General features: G+C 31.5%; 2 protein-coding genes across 2 annotated transcripts; both read right to left on the bottom strand.

Moving 5' to 3' along the window:
* Positions 1-286: 286 nt before the first annotated feature.
* LOC124533009 (peptidoglycan-recognition protein LB-like) lies at positions 287-4,099 on the bottom strand. Its single transcript, XM_047108165.1, has 4 exons — positions 3,818-4,099; positions 2,846-3,053; positions 1,237-1,355; positions 287-1,099 (listed from the first exon to the last, which is right to left on the bottom strand). Exons 1-4 carry the CDS (start codon positions 3,894-3,896, stop codon positions 894-896), a joined length of 612 nt encoding a protein of 203 aa, XP_046964121.1. The 5' UTR covers positions 3,897-4,099; the 3' UTR covers positions 287-893.
* A 10,174-nt stretch (positions 4,100-14,273) lies between these two features.
* Positions 14,274-19,516, bottom strand: LOC124533259 (peptidoglycan-recognition protein LB-like). The gene is made up of 5 exons (XM_047108467.1): positions 19,379-19,516; positions 18,861-18,950; positions 17,277-17,487; positions 16,168-16,286; positions 14,274-14,554 (listed from the first exon to the last, which is right to left on the bottom strand). The coding sequence occupies exons 2-5, from the start codon at positions 18,943-18,945 to the stop codon at positions 14,370-14,372; spliced, it is 600 nt and encodes a 199-aa protein (XP_046964423.1). The 5' UTR covers positions 18,946-18,950; positions 19,379-19,516; the 3' UTR covers positions 14,274-14,369.
* Between the last annotated feature and the right edge of the window lie 347 nt (positions 19,517-19,863).

Here is a 19,863-nt window from a genome sequence, read left to right on the forward strand (position 1 = left end):
GAAGTGGTGTACCTATGAAAAGTGGTAGAAATATCGTCGCTTTAGTTACCTTATAAAGCTGCAAATCTGAATCCTGGGAGAAGATGCTGGCACGATTGAATAAAAAGTAATTGGATTGTTATAAAAATTCTGCCTGGACTTTGGATGTTGTAAGTGCCACGGATAGCACGTACAGCATAGCTCGTACGCCTGTATTTCAGTGACGTAGCTATACTAATTGAACCAATGAGCATGAGCCGCTAGACTGTAGGAGGTCGCAGCGAATAAAAAAATTTGTTCTTACAGTTTACAGTTTTTTATTTTTTTGTTTTGAAGCCTCTCGTTGATGTTTAAGATATACTGAATACATCCAATATATTTACCTGTCGGAATTGAGCCGGGACTGGAATACGGGGCGTTTAAGACCTCGTATAAAACAATCATTATTCCGGTACGAGGCTTAATAGACCCCGTAACGCTTATGAAACTAGCACTCGATGTGATGTGTGCGGTACGTGGTCAAAAGGACCTCGTAATAAAGTAGGTTTTTCTTAACCGCACAGCAACATACGAGGCATATTAGACCTTGCTCCGCATTGAAAGTGTTAATAAAAAAATCCTTTTTATATATAAATAACGCTAGAATAATTTATTGTGTGATATAAAAATAAAAACATGTTATAACCTAACAAGGACATCAATTGTCAAAAAAAATTTAAATTATTGAAACAACAAACGTTTTTAAATAATTCCAAAAGTTAAATAATACATTATTTAATAAAACTACTAACTGGAACTTAAAAAGCTATACGTATTTGGATTGTTCAGTATTTCATATTTATTTACAAAAAAATATGCGAAATATTTATTATACCGTAAAGGTATATAAGTACGTAAAACTAAAATCTATTTTCTTAAAGTTGTGCCTTATTAAACATAGATCCTTCCGAGAAGTGATCCCACTTCGATATGATGTTTTGTAGCGCTGTCCCGGGGCATTCGGTAGCCATGATTTGACTGTGCCCCTTTAACTTATAATCGGGGCTGATTGCACCGTTAAGTACGCCGGTTTTTATCAAAGCTTTTGTGGTCTTTAACATTTCTTCTGGTGGCTGTGCGACTGCAAATAATCATAATTAAGATAATATATATATTTGTATATCAGTAATTTCAACAAAAAAATGTGTGATAAAATCTTACTTATTTATCACACTTATTATTTATTTATTTATTATGTATGTAATAAATTTCAATTACCTCTCCAATCTCCAATGAGGCAGATTCCAATGCTAAAGCTATTTGCAGGCCCCGCGTGTATACCTAATGTGTGCCAGCCTCTTCCTTCATAAGCTCCGCCCTCACTACCCACGCAAAAACTGTAAAAATTAATTCCATTTAAATTTTATTCACCTAACTTATGAATAATATTGCATCATAATTAATTTGAGATTTTATAAAACATATATTAATTCTGTTTAAAATTTTTTAATAGATATTTCGATTTTAAATTAATGTAGGAAAAAAAATCTAGGACTAGAATCTGAAAAAAAATGTTGCCATAAAAAAGCCTTTACCTTTTTTTTTAATTAATTAGAGTTGTTTTAAAAAATATTGCAATCATTGTTCGAATATTAAATTATAATTTATTACTCCAAGAAACTTTATTAAGGTCATCTTGACCTGGTGTTGTTACAAAAAAGCATGTTTATTTGTGTGTATTTTTAAATGGCAATATTTGACCGTTTGCGGTTATTGGTCGGACGTTAATATTTGTATGTTTTATTTTTAAAGTAATATAATTATATATTGGAATGCCTCTTTTATGACACAATTTTATTATAGATAATTTACGATCGAGCGAAATATCAACGTAATACTTTACGTTGAAATTTATAATTTATTATTTATCAGTACATTGTTTTGATAAGTTAAATATTTAAGTATTAAATATATAATACATATAGGCAATGTTGAAATAAGCCACTTGTTTATTAATTATTAACTAAATATTGCACTTATAAAACGAATTATCATAACAAATAATCAAAGTTCATAAATGTTTAATTTTTACTACAACATCAGTGACCCCTACGACTATACTAATTACGTTTCGTTTTATACGTACTTAGACAATGATATTCTAATAAACAGATATGTTATATCCATACTAAACAACAGAAAAAAGTGTGCCGCGCCGGGGACCGTTTATTTTAGTTTATTTTTACATTTCGTTAAAAGAAAAAAGGATAGCTTGATAAAAACAATAAGTAAAAGGGTAACTAGATGTTTTAATTACGCAAAACGTATTACTACGTAAAAAGACTAAAGGCAAACGTCCCAATTAGGACGTTTTCTAGTCTTCACTTTTTGCGCGTTAATAACATATCTGTTTACTACAATATCATTGTACTTAGAACCGTTTAGTATATTCTAAACGCTATTGATGTTTTTGTTTATTAAATGTATACTAATATGAATAGTCGTTGAAAATATAATCGTAAGTGTTCAACAAAAACAAATGAATTAATTGAAGAATGTGTTCTAATTGTTATTGTAATTTTATTCGCACATTTATAATACTTTTAAATAGTTATGTAATGTTATAAGTCAAGTGATGAAATGTAAGCAATAATGACCTTTAAAATATAATAAATTACAAAACATTGTAGTCAAAATAGCTTCCATAATTTTTGTATGATAAATTTAAGAATGATTAATTAATTTTCAATTCATATTCAGATATTATCTAAAGATTTTTTAATGGTAATTTCTAGAAAGGCAACTCATTTGAAGTATCTATTTTGTTTTGTCTTTTATTTCATTCTTTGTTTTTAGGTGTGCATTAAATTATTTATAGAAAACTTACTTGTAACCAATATCGCCCCAATCTAATGAATTATGATAGTTTTGCATAGATCGCATCGCAACCATGCACTGTTGTGTCGTGTTACAGGCCTCCGGTATATACGTGTGGTGTATGATCACATATGGTACTGGTGTTTTTAATGGTTCTACGTTGGTTGGTGGTTTGGCATTCCAGTCATCTCTCGAATATAGAACGTATGATTCCTCACCTAGAAAGGATACTATGAATAAATACACATAGTTCATTTAAAGCCATAATGTTGTATACTTGTTTATTAGGAATTGTGACAAATAAATGAAAATGTTATAACTTTCTGATTTAATGTCTAAATCTAAATATAAAAAATACGACATCTGGTCTAATGTACATTAAAAACATCACATTTTACACTGTCTTATTATAATTGAAATAGATGAATCCAAAGTTTTGGATATACATAGACTATAAAGTAGGTATCTAATAATAATGCTAATTCCGAAATGCTTTTAGCATTCCAGCCACCATTCCAAGCATTCATACTTTGTACATTAACAATTTTTAATAATTATTATATTATTTTATAATACAAATATTGAAGAATTTTTATATGTGTATAAAATTCACATATAAAATAAATTTATTTTCTTTGATAAAATATTATATGAGAAAGTTAGAGATGGTGAGTAGAATTTAGGAATCACTCTATTGTCAGCGAAAATATTTGCATTGTATAGTTTATCTTTTTTATAACACAACAAAATAATTAAGAAACTGAAAAGATGAAATGTCAATGAAAAAAAAAATCAAATATATATTTTTTAATTTATATTAATACTATAAAGTTACTCATGAATAAATATAAAACAGAAAGATTATAGCCGTGGTAGTAGGTGATTTTAATTCAAGAATATATTTAAAAATTAAAAAAATCTAATTCAATTATTAAACGCAAATAATTAGGATTCGGGGCAAGAATATTAAAAAAAAACTTACCTATTCGTTTGGGATGGCTATTAACAGCATACACATTAACTAATAACACTAAAGCTGAATAAATTATAAAAGCTGACATTTCGACTAAATTCGTTCGAGAGGAATAAACACCAAGTCTTGTTCGCCCCCAAGCTTACTTTGATGATTGTTTACGAAAACCTTCCTTATATGATCAATTTCAAAGTGCGGTACTTTCCCATGATGAGACCGTTAAAACAATTAAACACCAAGTCACCACGTGTACGCTTAAAAGTACTCTATTGTACTACGTTAGAAATTGTAAGTAATTTTTATTCGCAAACCGTATAATTTTATATTTATATTTGTAGATAAGGCGAGTATAAGGACTTACAAAGGTTATTTCAACAATAATATTTTGGAACATTATCTTTTCATCGAAATCGTCTTAATTATTTTTAAATTGATTTCGTCACGATTGCGACCCGAGATAGCTTAGTGGATTGAACGAGTTCAGCTCAGCCGAATGCGGGTTCTAAGCTGTCATGTGCATATTACGTTTGTATTTAATTTCGTGCTAAAATAAGTTTTTTGGTATGTGTTAAATAAAAAAAAAAATCCTGCATACTGGACTAGCTTAAAGAGCAGATACTACTAAATAAAATTCTATACCTATCTTAAGAGGACAGAGGGTAACTAAATGTGGATCATTTAGGGATGTTAATTGACAACGTAGTCTATATTCAATTCCATTAAGCTACAAAATAAGTTAACATATGATGTTTTTCAAACTTAGTATTGCATATCATAATTTTACTATATCGTTTGACCTTTCACATTTTTACTATTTAGACGTGTTATATGTTTGATAATATTATGAATCATCATTTATGTATATGACGAGTCACCAGTCTACGTATTATAAAAATATATATATTCGAATCTTAGGAAAGCAAGAAACATTAGTATTTTGATATCAAACTTTACCAAATCATAGCTTTCAAAAATACATATAGATATTATGTAAAAGTTTAATTTATTTTTAAGATTATGATACATGATTAGGTATGGAAGAAATGAATCACATATTGGCAAATGATACAAAGCCAGTTGTTCTTTATATCCTCATTGCGCCACTACCCTTGTTATCAGATATGTTATGTCCCTAGTGCATGTAGTAACACTCGCTCGCTCACGCTTCAAATCGCATACAATAATCTTAAGTATTATTGATTGTATAATTACATTCATCTGATTAATAGGCCCCAGATAGGCTTACACAAGTTACTACCGGATTATAATTTAAGAGTACCTAATTATGACTTATTCCCAGATCCGTCTTAATATAGGGTGCTCGGAATGTAATACCCGGCTACAAAAGTGGACGTTGATGTACGTCAAATCTATATTATAATATGTATTTCTTAAATCATCAATGAAGCGTCCCAGAGGCTCTTAAAAATATTAGAAGGGCGCTAATTGTGTTTTAGACGGCGCTTTCTGTATTTCATGAGTCACCATACGAGGGATTTTTATTGACTGACTTTTAGGTGACTCATCGCTCATAAACTCTACATATATTATCATACGTATAACATATATAAATAATAAAAATGCGAAAGGTCAAACGATATATTTTAATTATAACGCTAAAACTTTTGAAAGAGTATCGGTCAAAGTTTGAGATGCCATATGACGTGTGTTCATACTGCTTTTCAGTCCTTCAATACCAGAATGGAATTAATAAAATGAATATTTTTTTTTTCAAATTTCTAGTGGTTCTGTATGAAATCACAAAATATATATAAAAGTTTTAAATTCAATTTTCAGTTTCATTCGTTATTCAGACGTTGAACATGTTAAAAAAAACCTTCTACAAACAATAAAAATTCTTTTCAAAACAGTTTACTGCTTACGTGCTGGGAGTTTTCTGTGCAATAGAACTCTATGGGGGTGTTTGTTATGCTGTAAACTGTTTGAAAATGTACGAGCCAGATTAAATACAAACATATTTAAGATACCATAATTAGCGGCGCAATGACGGTTTAAACTCCAACGCCAATGTCTGTGCACGAAGGTTGACTACTTAACGTCAAGTGTTACGTTAATTGCAACGGCTCACTCAACCTTCATGTGTATTGTGGCTTGGTGGAATAAGAAATTATGAGTGGTTGTTCCTAGCTGTTATTTCAGATCAAGATTAGAATGTGTTCCAATTTACATGTCATAAAAACGTTTGATGTAAAATAATTATCTGTGTGCTTTTCGGTAAGGTCAACGCACCCGTAATGGAAAATTTGCTGTGATATTTGGTCATGCTTTCTGACTCCGTTGTCTGCGGCTTCATTTATGAGTGCCACTCATACTGTATGTTATATATACTTGTAAATGGACGGAAGGGATAATGACCCACTTGATACTAAGAGATCAAACACCAGTAGACAATATGCGCCGTAAGAATTTATAATCATTCCATTGAACGCCACCAACTTTGAGAACTAAGATGCTACGTACCTTTTCGCTGTATTTACACTGGCTCACTCGTCAAATTGGAACACAGTATGACGTAAAGCTGTTTGGCGAAAATGTATGAGTTAAGTTAGCGGAATGAATGAATATACATTTGTTGTTTCTCATCCGGGGCTTGCCATTATCTCCACATCTTTTAGTAAAACGTATGATTCAATTAAGGATAACTAATCATAGTTGTTTATTGTTTGTGTAATTTGGCGTCAATCGATTTCAATGAACGCTTATATGATAAGGTGACATACATATGTCGTTAGATACGATTTTATCTACAAAGTACTTTTGACGTTACTTTAAAAGTATATGATTCATGAATAATCGTCTCTTATTATACGTTCATAATTACGTCAAACATACTCGTTATATGTGCGTATCACGGGTCGTAAGCATTCGAATACTTGTGAAATGATAGACATCAAAATTGAAGAATATAATAATATAATTCGTTTTTTAAGATTGTGATTATCTCTTAATTACTCTTAGCTGTCTTTCCATTGACTTAATGCGTAGGATTGTAGTGCACCGATGTGAGCGCATTCTTATAGTTGTATAGAATGATAATTCTAATAGAGAGAGGTCTGCTGCTGGATTAACAAGATCACATAATTTTGGAGGTGCGTTGGGATTTTGGACAGCGTAAAACCGCGAATATATAACCGCAGCTTAATAAAACCGAATTTATGTTTTAAAATAAATCATGAATGATACACAATATAGACTCAGACATTAATTTCATACTATTTACAATCATCCCATTAAAAGTCAATACATAATGAGGTATCGACTCATTTTTAAGCAGTATACCAAAAAGTAGTATGTCTCTAACTAAAAAAATGACGGACTACGATACAAACGTTCAACCCTTATTGCACCCCTTTAGGGACTGAATATCCAAAAACGATGAAAAGGGTATCAACTTCTTTTTAATCAGTATCCAAAAAATGAAATTTCATGTTTCTAACTTTAAAAATGACGGAATTTCATACAAACGTTTAACCTTTATTTCACCCCTTTAGGGGTAGAATTTCAAAAATTCCTTTCTTAGTGGGTGTCTCAGTAAATTGATTCTACTTACCAAATTTCAGTCCCTAATTTTAATACTTTACGCTCGGCGATGATTAATCAGTCTGTCAGGACTTGTAATTTTATAAATATAGATAGAAGATATAGAAGGAGCTGGAGTAAGTGTCGGCCGTTGAAGTTTTCTATATATATTTTTAAGATATCAAAAGGGCAGATTTGCTGCGATCACGTTTTGAAAGTCGATCTTTATGTTTTTGGACCTCATGGCACGCTCAAAGGAACCTCGATAGGATTAATGAACCGCCATTTCACCAACAGCAGATAAAGCAGTATACCTGACAGTAATATGGAGCTTGCTACTATAACGTAAGTCTGCCGATCACTTTCTCTCAATCTATAAGAATAGATTATGTATAAATCTTTTTAATGTTGGTATTGCTTCAGTTCTAACAATGATTTAGCGAAAAAATACAAAAATAATAAGCGCGATATAGCATTTGAAATGACCGATTGTTTTTTAGAGGTGTTTAATAAACAACATACATAATATGTGGAAATTACAATTATTGATGACAAAAAGCTTCTTTAAATCAGATAAGGCCTCATCAGATTTAAATAAGTTATAATCGATAACAAATTTAGATATTTCATTACGATACCACATATTATTATGAAACATGTCATTAAACGATATCAAATCGGATTTTTGTCAATCCATTGCAATCGTACGATAGGTAAATAAACAAGGTCGGGGAAGAACCTTGTAGTTGCCGTTTTACGTTTCATTTTTTACAGCCATTATGTCGTTTCATTCTAAGTATTGTAATTCTGGTAATTTTTACAAACATACATATACTAGCCCGCGAATATATTCGTTGGTATCATATTATTTAAATAAATTTTGAAACATCTGCGACATTTTTGGCGTTCAATTTTTCATCATCCTATCCTAAGATTGTAAAATATTCTAAAAGGTGATTACATCGCTTGTAATTCTGTAACGTGTATCGTCGTTGAGATACCAGTTATATTTTCACTTATTTGCACATTAAAAGTGTTAAAAAATGTCAATATTAAAGGAGGCAGGTAGCTTAGCCATTTCTTAAAGGTTAAATATCAGGCTATCAGGGTTTGCGAATGGCCGATGAAAATGCTTTGCATATATAAATACATGGTGCAGTACGTTATCAACTGATGACAGTGGCATTCTTTAAGCTGATTTCAGCTACATGATAAATTATCTATATGTGTGTGTTAATAATTTTAATTAATAAGCGTATATTACAGATTCGATCTGTGTTTTTACTATAGAACAATGTGTTTGGCATATTGGTATATTATGTTTACCATACTACCAGAAATGAAGCACATAATAAAAAAATCGTCTGGATTTGATTTCGCCATCTTTGATTCTTATCTTGTCTTGTAAAAATAGAGTTAACTTCAATACGCATTTGTAAGAAATATGCCTACAATAGAATAAATTATTGATACTGATAAATGAATAATAACTGTCTTTTTCTAATATTGACAACCACGATACACAAAGTCGTAACATGTTTTTTGTAAAATGAGATGTACTACTGATACTACCGGTACTATTATGCGTTATTAAATAAGTATTAAACTTCCTTGAAAGCCATACTTTCATTTTCTCTAAATGCCAAAATTTTAACTCGCTAATATTGTCATATTGTTAAATCCTGCGCATACAATCGTGTCCTCGGTTCCGACGGTTTGCGTCGATCTATTAGCGTGCGCAAGTGAACCATGTCGCAGTTCCGACATCGTACAATGTACAAAGAACCAAGTATTGTTATATCCGAGAAACAATGTTAAGAGCCGGTGCCGCTGCGGTAAAAGCCGAAGCAAAAAAAAAAGATCTATTTATTCGTGTCTTATATCAAATTACTTTTTTGTTCCATTTGCTGTCGAAACGCTTGGCCCTTTGAGTAGTGGTGCAAAAAGCTTCATCAAAAGTATCGCCTCCACTAGTGTCAGGAGTGCTGGTTCGTTTTTTGCCCAGAGGATCGGAATTGCGATTCAACGGAGAAATGCTGCTAGCATTCTTGCCACCATTCCACGCGGTCAAAATTTATACAGTAACTAGTTTTAGTTCATATTTGTATATATTTAAGCCTTTGATGTTATTATTTCTTATGTTAATAATCGATATTTTGTGTCTAAAAAAAAGTATTGTTACGGCGCTTACGAATCTAAAAATACAGAAAACTGTTTAACTTTTATATTTTAATGTGAAATTGTGAACATTTACATAGTTATGTCCGACGCAAAAAGTAGCAACAAGAAAATTGCGTCTTAATCTGTTTTCGATTTTTATGTACTATATATATATATATATATATATATATATATATATATATATATATATATATATCCCGCAAACAATTGGCCGTCCACTGAAGGCGAAAATGCATTTAAACTGGCGTCCACCTGCTTTTGGCGTCCGTATACCGGACGCCACTTTTTTAGCCGGTGGCATTGAGGTCCTATTCATCCTAGCTAGCCGTAGTACAAAAATCGACGGAAGCTAAAATTCGCTTAAAATAGTTGAAATAAAATATTGAAAAGTTCCCGAAGAAATCACCGCGCGGGTGAGGCGCTGCCGCAGCGCGTATATCGCACACAGTATATCAAGGGAATTCCTGACTACGGATTCGCTTATTTGGCGTCCAAAATTGCGACGTTGCCGTCTCGCTCATTTCACTTACGACTTGCATAATACCTATTCGGTGCTTGATTATTGTTTGTTTTACATCAGTGTGTAGAAATAAACTGTTATTGAAACTTATTTAATGTTGTATCAAATATATTAATAATGAATATATGAATTCCCGAGGACTTCGTGGAAGAAAATTTTTAAATATTTTACAATAATTAATATGTATATTAATTATTCATAATAATAACATAAAGTATGTCTGTCTGTCTGTTATCTTTTCACGCATAAACCGATTTAGATTAAATTTAGTATGGAGACATTGTAGAGAAGAACATAGGATAATTTTGTCTCCAAAATCATACCCTAACGAGGTAAAAAAGGAAAGTAGAAGTTTGTACAGGGAATCTATATCCGCTTAACTGATTTAAATTAAATTTGATATAAAGATAGGATAGTTTCCATCCACGAAATCATCCTCTAAGGGACTAAAAGGGGGTGAAAGTTTATACAACATCTATATCAATCGTGATTGCTATCTGTACTGTTAAATCTTCTGTGTAAACAAACTGGCGTAAAGCTTAGTACTTTGTACAGGCGCTAAATAGCCATATACGGACGCCCAATAGCTGTATACGGACGCCCAATAGCTGTATACGGACGCCCAATAGCTGTATACGGACGCCCATTAGCTTTATACGGACGCCCAATAGCTGTATACGGACGCCCAATAGCTGTATACGGACGCCCAATAGCTGTATACGGACGCCCAATAGCTGTATACGGACGCCCAATAGCTGTATACGGACGCTCAATAGCTGTATATGAACGCCCAATCAAAAAAACATAATAAAAAATCAAAATAAACTTTATTCAAGTAGACTTTAACAAACACTTTTGAATCGTCATTTTACAATTAAGTGAAGCTATCAAGCTACCACCGGTTCGGAAAGTAGATTCTATCGAGAAGAACCGGCACGAAACTCAGTAGTTACTCTTTTTCAACATATAAAAATACAAAGTCATGTTAGTTAATACAATTATATAAATTAATATATCCTGCAAGGAAGTCAACAGGTATTACACGCTCCACGCTTTTTTATTATCTATAAAATCTTGTTTCGAAAAATATGCTTTTTTTACCAATGTATTTTTTACAAACGATTTGAATTAACGAAACTGCAAAGTTAAAAAATGTCTGCAGAATTTTATTATAGAATCGGATACCTTGGCCCAAGAAGGATTTATTACCTTTGCGGAGTCGGAAACTTGGCGTTATAAGCTTATCTTCAGTTCTAGTGCACATACAATGATTATCACTGATTTTATCAAAGTGATCAATGTTACTGTGAATATACATTATATTGTTGTAAATATATTGCGACGTAACAGTGAGTATTCCTACTCTATTAAAAACACCCCGAAGAGAGTCCCTAGCTTCATGATTATAAATAAACCGGATTGCTCTCTTTTGTAAAATAAAGATAGATTCAATATCTGCAGCGTTACCCCATAGTAATATGCCATATGACATATTACTGTGAAAATAACCAAAATATACTAGACGAGCGGTATCAACATCAGTTAGTTGTCTAACTTTTCTAACCACGTATGTTGCGGAGCTGAGTCTTCCTGTTAGGGATGATAAATGAGGACTCCACTGAAGTTTGGAATCCAATTCTATTCCTGAGAACACCGTAGTATCGGCTACATCAAGACGGTCAACATTGGGTAGGGTAATAACTAGACATTTTGTTTTTTGAGCATTCAAAACTAAATTATATACTGTAAACCAATTGTGTATCTGTGATAATGCACCGTTAACGTCGTCATAGTCAGTTTTTTTTGTCAACCTTTAAAATCTGTGAAGTATCGTCAGCAAACAACACTATATCACAAATACCTTTAATATAGAAAGAAAGATCATTTATATATACCAGAAATAGAAAGGGACCCAAAATTGAACCTTGTACAATAGCAGAGCGATAGTAATCTTGAGGCATACAGTATTATTTGAGGTGGTATATGTGGCTGCAAGCTACCAACTATAAAATGAAAGCACTGTTCCCAGTAAATTCATTTTATTATAAATACTATAATTTTATTATTGTAAATATGAAAATTGGTAGGTAGATTTTTATGACATACAGGAAAAATAAAACACAGGAGATAACAAATACAACAACAAAATAATGTGATAGAGAGGACATAATTATTCCGATGAAGTTTTATGGGCAGAGCCACTTGTGCTAAGAGCGAAAATGAGAGACACGATCATATTTACGCAAACCAAATATGAATCCCATTTTGAAATCGCCCAAGTTTTTCGCTGATCCTCCGTCAGATGTGTATAACAGTCGTCGGCGTAATCTAGGATAGCAAGTAAATTCGTATTTACACATTATAACATATCGGGCATCCGTATACATGTAGAAGTCTTACGAATATTGGAACAAAATAAACGTTGAACTGTTTGTACAGAACAGCGATAGGAAAAGAAAGAGATAACAAACCTAAAGCTGGCAACGTCGCACTTCCAAATACAGTCCATCCTGTGAGGACGCTAAATAATCGATGCCATAGGTTAATTATGATCGATATATCGCGGATGCCTGAAATGTATCATCATGGTTAGGGGTTCAAAAATGTTTGGGCCTGACTGAAAGATGAATATCGCGGATTTTTTTTTTTATCAGAAAACAACGTATCCCAAGGACCTGGAAATCAAAAAACTAAGCAGTATTCATTAAGACATGTTAATTAAAGTAAGGGGAACTTGGGGACGTCGTAATGATGCACCACGTGCATGACGCCAAAAATGTTGTAGGATGTATATATATATATATATATATATATATATATATATATATATATATTTATGTATTTAATTATAGTTGTTTTTACATTATTTGAAACGTTTAATAAAAACATCATTGTCGTACTTTGGCTAATGTAAATTTTTTCTTTTAAAAAAGTATTCACTTTCTCGGATAAATTGTTAAAGAATATGATTATTAGAAATGTGCCAAAACTCATCCAGATCCGTTCAACTGTTCTGGCGTGATTGAGCTCCAAACATCGGTCCTTCCAAATCGAGTCGTTTTCATGTATGATATAATTAATTACTCAACTGATCATTGTAATACTCCACATACATGTTAGCTGTACAGAAAAGAGTATACGGTATCAACATCTCCCTTCACTAAAACCGCGGTCATAAATTATAATGTACACAAAGATTCTAACACGCCTTTTGTCAAAATATTTTATTTAGAATTATATCAATAACATTATTTATATTTATGATGAGTATCTCTTGAATATATCAGTTAAATCCGACTTCATAATAATTTGTTATTCCGATAAATATATTTTATCTGTGAGATATGTGCGAAATATTGCGATTACAATTTATATCAGAAGCCATCAGTTCTATTCAATAATTATCAGATTTTTGTCAAGATAAATCTTCGTATGACCGCTACAAGGCTGGGGAAGAACCTTGCCAAGAGCTGAATTACGTGTTTTAGAGGACTAGCTTTTCTTCCCGACTTTGTTTTGCTATTATTTATAATTTGTTTTGAGTTTTTATGTTAATAAATCTGATTAAAGTCGATTTCTTTACTAAAAGCCAACTATGAAAATTTTATGAACATTTTCAATTGCTTAATCTGTTTTGCAAAAAAGTTATTATTAAGAATATATTATTTTGATACACGTTTGTGGTAAAACGATGTTTTTTAATTCAAAAGTAAATTTACTGATCAAAAAGAGAGAATTTATTTGTTATTTGAAACAACTTACCTATTTAATTTTTTTTAAACAACTTGTAGAATTGCGTACTTAAAAAAACATTTAAATTAATCTGGCTTAGTTTACAGACCTACATAATAAAAATCCGTCTATTTGATATCTAGAAAAAAGAATGATTACAGTATTTATCAAGATTTAAAAATACTGCTGAGAATGATGGATTAGAATTGAAAAAAGGTAGGTATTGTAAAAAGACGAGTTATGCATTTTGTTAAAAATGAATTAATAAAAATTTTCCAGATGGATAGAATTACGTAATTATGCTAAAATAATCTGGTGTTAAATAAGGTTGTATGAATTTAAAATTAGCTCGTAAAAAATATTCTCATCTTAAATTGTTTTAGGTATTTACTGAGGAACCGCAGCATACTTATTCCTTTTTTTGTTTTATGTTTACAAATATGTCTTTAATTTCATATTATTGTATGTTGTTTTATTAAAAAAAAGTTTGATGTCATGATAGTCTTTTATTTAATAAATAACAATTAATAAATACTATGTAAAGTATTGTCATAGAGATCTCATACGTCGTTTTAAGTGCATCTTTGTCTAAAATTCAGCATCGAAATGATCCCAAGTTGAGATCTCTGCAAAAAGCGCTTCCCCGGGACACTCTGTACTCTTAACTTGTCTGTGGCCGATCAACTTATAGTTAGGACTGATGATGCCCATTCGTACGCCAGCTGCGATCAGCTGTTTCGTTGTTTGGAGTTGTTCCTCAGGCGGGACGTTTACTGCAATGGAAATAGAGTATCGTCAGCAAAGAGTTAAAAATACAAGAAGCAAAGTTTGTCAGAATGAACCCGCCATCGAGTATCGTATTTGTATCTGTAGACTATTATGTAAAATTAATTAATTCGCTGACATAAAAACAAATAATTTGTTCAATATACATGTTTTGCCTTATAAGAAGTGTCATAGCCCGTCTGAATATATTCTCTCATTTCTTGTTCTAATGCTAAACAATAAAATTTGGTTTTTTATTTTTTTATATATATAATTATAGGCACAAGGAACGTAAAATCGTGACTCAAATTATTTTGTCACGTAAATTCGTAATTCGTCATCGGTTAATGGCGCATTGACCGTTTAAGAAGAAAAATACCTTATTTACATGAGAGGTCGACGACTTCCTTGCTGGTAATAAATTATTTAAAATATATATAATTATTATATTTTTTTATATAAATCTTGATATAAATGGAAACAAAATGATATTTCTATACATTTCAAATTACAGAAAAACATATACTTCTACACTTTTTATACATATGTTATTAGTTACCATAACGTGTATAATTAAAACTCTATTTTTATATATTTATAATACAATAATATTATATATATACATACGTTCAATGAATCACTTTACATAACGTTTTAATGTGTCAATTTACTACGAAATGGTTACACAATTTTAACTGTGAATGTTTTAAAAGTAATAAATGATTGTATTTAGATATAACAATACATGAACGTTTTAAAAAGTTTTCCGTGAATCGGTGGCATGATGAAATAAACGAATCCAGGAAGGGAGGCTTTATCACCTCAAAACTGACAATGGTATATCCCCTACTATAGAATGAACTGTATACAATTTATTATGTGACGGATTTTGTTTGTTTCCGTTTACAAAAAAATGTTTTTTATAAAATTATCAATTCTATTAACATACAAATGCTATAAATGTGAAATTTTATGATAATAATCTTTTATTTTATTTAACCATTGGTAAGGCTTGGGTAATATGGTAGAGATTATGTAGTACTTTATTCAAGTAGGCTTTTTACAAGTACCTTTGAGACGTCAATTAATAAACTGTATTAAGCTTCCCTACGTTTCGGAATGCAGATTCTACCGTGAAGAACTGACAAGAAACTCAGTAGTTATTTTTTTTTAACATTTAAAAAAAGAAAATTATATTATTTAAATACTTGTATATGTATCGCTTAGAAGTCAACGAGTATAAAAAACCTCCACTCTCTTTTAGCATCTAGATATTCTTGTATTAAAGAATATGCCTTCTTCTGTTGCGAATAAACAATAATTTTACCTATCATTAAGTCTTTTTTTATTATTTTTCGAACGCCAACCGAGCATATGATTTACCCATCGATGGTTCGTCACCACAGTGTACTCATTGAAATTTTTTAAAAATTTAGCTAATCGTTCAAAAACTAAGATAATATGACACTGGAAAATCAATAGTTTACCCTGGCGTACACAACCTTCAACCAAACGTTGCTGATTTAAGATTCGATAGTTGATGATTATCAATAATCAGACGACTTTTATTGAGCGTTATCAGTGTTTAATACTTTAATCTAATTATGTTTTTCTCGCTTACCGGTCCAGTCACCGATCTGTACAATTCCAATGCTTATGGTATTAACGCCGTACGCATGCGCGCCGACCAGTTCCCATCCTCGTCCCTCATACGCTTGTCCATCGCTGCCAACGGCGAAACTGAACAGAAATAATTGAAATTCTTGATGTCTTTTTCAATAACGTCGACATGAAATTACTTTACATTTCTGCTGAGCACTTAAAAGATGATCAATTACTAAATGCTGAATTACTGAGTCGAGATGGCCCAGTGGTAAGAACGCGTGCATCTTAACCGATGATGGCGGGTTCAATCCTGGCAAGCACCGCTGATTCATGTGCTTAATTTGTCTTTATAATTCATCTCGAGCTCAACGGTGAAGGAAAACATCGTGAGTAATCCTGCATGTGACCAATTTCGTAGAAATTCTGCCACATGTGTATTCCACCTGCGGGTTGCATTGGAACAGCGTGGTGGAATATGTTTCAAACCTTCTCCTCAAACGGAGAGGAGGCCTTTAGCCCAGCAGTGGGAATTTAAAGGCTGTTGTTGTTGTTGTTGTAGTTGGATTACTTTACAATATAGTTTTGATATATACAATACATATACCCTTAACTTCAACGGTTTTAACTCAGAACATGAAGTGTTAGAAATAAACCTTAACGATTGAATACATTTTTTGATTGATATATTTTTTGTGTTAAAATTTGTTTATGTTATACTAATAAATATATTTAAAGTAGTTATTATTTATTTGCGGAAATGAAATTAGGATGCTAATGATGTCCTGACTGATTTCGACCACAGCGAACAATCTTAAGAGATGACTTTTTATACTTTCTGGGACACCGGAGCACACTGCCAAAACCCTTAGTATTTACCGCGGTTTTTTCGTTAGGAAACTCAAAAGCTTTTTATCGAAACGACTTGGGGTTTGAACTCAGAATCTGCGACCTAAGAGGTCGAACCACTAGAACAATAAGTTACTTAAAGGTAATTATTATTATTATTAATTATTATTATTATCATTGCTTATCTTATTCACATTCTTTAATGGTTAATTCGGTTTTGAAAGGACGTAAATGTAAATAATTCCGTATACAATATAGTGAATATTATATATTTCTTACTTATAACCAATATCAACCCAGCCGTTATCGAATTGATGGAAATTCTGCATGGATCTCATTGCACGAGAGCATTCGTCCGTGCTGTTGCAAGCTCCGGGCTGATACGAGTGGTGTATGACCACGTATGGCACCGGTGTGATTAGGTCTGTTGTAGCGCCTTGTGCTGGGTTTGCCTTCCATTCGTCACGCGATATGAACGGAAAATCGTATACTGAAAATGCAATCAGAATTTTAGAATACAACTTAAAATAAATTTTAGCTTATTTTAAATGCATGAGCGGTATGGTAGCTCTATTTTATAGTTTTGATAAATAAAATGGCAATTGGCGAATACATTATTTTCCTATACGATGTTGACAACATGTTGTTTTAAAAATCGTTTACTAGTGTTCGATATAAACACAACGTTAAATATAATGATGGGCGATTTTCAATTGTCTTAGCTTTGATTCTAAGCATTATAGTTGAATGTAGGAGATAATCGAAAATCGCTTAAGAATCAAAAAATGTGTGACGTATTCCATAATTTTACACTTATTTTACTACTAGAATTTATTAATTACTAGAATCTAACGACTCCATTCAATTATTAACAAAGGCATAGTAAGTGTTTTATTGATCCCAATAAAATATGCGAAAACATTGCGCCGATTAGTAAGGTAAGGGAAAGACTTAAAACAATTTACTTTTTTAAATAACTGGTCACTGTTTCGTGAATATGAAATTTGGTTTTTCGTGTTCGCTTTAAAAATATTTTCCCGTCTTTTTTCTACAACTGGATTGTAGCAATATACCTACTTCTAGTTGTGTACAATTAGCGGGTTATCCGGCTTTGATTTATGGATTTCGTGAAGGCAGATCTTAACAACCTTTGCATGATGTGAATAGGTCCGATTTTTGGATAAATTTAGTTGTAGCTCTTGTAAGACCAATGAATACTTGTCGGTATACAAAATTGGAAGGTTCCACGTTCATAGTATGGCTACCTCTAATTATTCAGTATGAATTTGAGTACTAAATAAAAAAATATTAATAATAATAACACCTCGCCTCATTGCCTCGACTGGTGACAGGAGGGCTGGTTCGTTTTTTGCCCAGATGATCGGAATTGCGATTCAACGGGGAAATGCAGCTAGCATTCGTGCCACCATTCCACGCGGTCAAGATTTATACAGTAACTAGTTTTAGTTCATATTTGTACATACAACTAAATAAAATATATATTTTCATGTCATTACACAATAGATAAATAATAAATAATAATATGAATATAACTCAAATTAGATAATAAATACATTTTTAAAAGTTTCCGGTAGGTAATCTTTGATCTTTGGACTATTTTGCTAATCTAAAATCAATGTTTTATGACGATTTGGTCTTATGCGACTTGGACTTTGTACTGGACTATGTCATTTGCTACTAAATTTTTATGGAACGTTTTTCGAATTCGTTTTCAACTGTCATTTTGGTAATATGAACATGTTTTTTTACTGTTACTAATTGAATACATGTAACGTTGTCATCGTCAACTGTCTAAATAATAACAGACGTCCTGTTAAGATTATATTATGTGTTTAAACTTACAGTATTGGCCCGTAACACGTGGATGAGGTAGACTGTACACCGTGACAGACGCACTTAGGAATATTAAAATTGCTGGTAGACTCATCTTGCCTGAAAACATATGAATTATTTAATGTTTATGTGTTCTAATTTTAAAATTATTTTAAAAGAACGTTTTGGTCAAGTTCGAATTTGGAATAATACTCCGTTAAAGATAACTTCGATGCAAATAATCTAAGAGGAAGAAATAAAATATACAAATAGATAAATACGATCAGAAAAAAATCTTATAAATCTCACTGAAGTTTTAGATAATCTCTCAAATATAGAAATAAAATATTAAAAATATACCAGTTGTGAATTCAATAAGGGCTTGTTAAATTACAAATTATACACTTTTTTCGATTTTTACACTAACTCAAATATTTTTATTACGTATAAGTTTCTTTTCGTCTTAATCTAAATTTATACATATTATAAAATTACATAAACATGATACACTTTAAGATGTAAGTTTGTGAAATTAAAAATAAACTTACCCGAAAAGTGTAAGTAAGAGTTATGTGCAATCGTCCGCAAATATACAAATAATAATGCGTCTTGGATGGTCTGTTTTTATATGTATATGCTAATGATATGCTAGATAAGTAATCGGTTCTTCACGAAGATTCGGCCGAGATATTTTACTACGATTTGTGATAGTGCGATTAATAATACAATTATAAGAAGCCTCTTTAAGTATATCGTAACGGGTAATCACATTTCCCATGCACTCGAATTTTGTTGTATAACGGTGATGACCTCATTATTTTATTTGATTTTATTTGATTGATAAAAACGGAAATGCAACACTCTTGTGGAAATGTTTGTGTGCTATTTTTCATGTAATTAGAGAATTTCGGAAAGGTTTCCGGATATTCTAGCACGTGTGCTATCATACCTAAATATATACATATTTATATTCTATAATTTTTCCCATTAACGTTGTTAGTTTATATTTTTGGTTTCGCGAAAAAGGGAATTT

The sequence above is a fragment of the Vanessa cardui genome, chromosome 10 (genome assembly GCF_905220365.1).
Source record: "Vanessa cardui chromosome 10, ilVanCard2.1, whole genome shotgun sequence".
Lineage (NCBI taxonomy): Eukaryota > Metazoa > Arthropoda > Insecta > Lepidoptera > Nymphalidae > Vanessa > Vanessa cardui.

Coding starts and splice junctions, on each gene's coding strand:
- LOC124533259 (XM_047108467.1), bottom strand. CDS start 18,945: ATGAGTCTACCAGCAATTTTAATATTCCTAAGTGCGTCTGTCACGGTG. Junction 16,287..17,276: donor TGGGTTGATATTGGTTATAA/GTAAGAAATATA, acceptor ATTTCTGTTCAG/TTTCGCCGTTGGCAGCGATG. Junction 14,555..16,167: donor ACAGATCGGTGACTGGACCG/GTAAGCGAGAAA, acceptor TTTCCATTGCAG/TAAACGTCCCGCCTGAGGAA.
- LOC124533009 (XM_047108165.1), bottom strand. CDS start 3,896: ATGTCAGCTTTTATAATTTATTCAGCTTTAGTGTTATTAGTTAATGTG. Junction 3,054..3,817: donor TAGCCATCCCAAACGAATAG/GTAAGTTTTTTT, acceptor TATCCTTTCTAG/GTGAGGAATCATACGTTCTA. Junction 1,356..2,845: donor TGGGGCGATATTGGTTACAA/GTAAGTTTTCTA, acceptor TAATTTTTACAG/TTTTTGCGTGGGTAGTGAGG.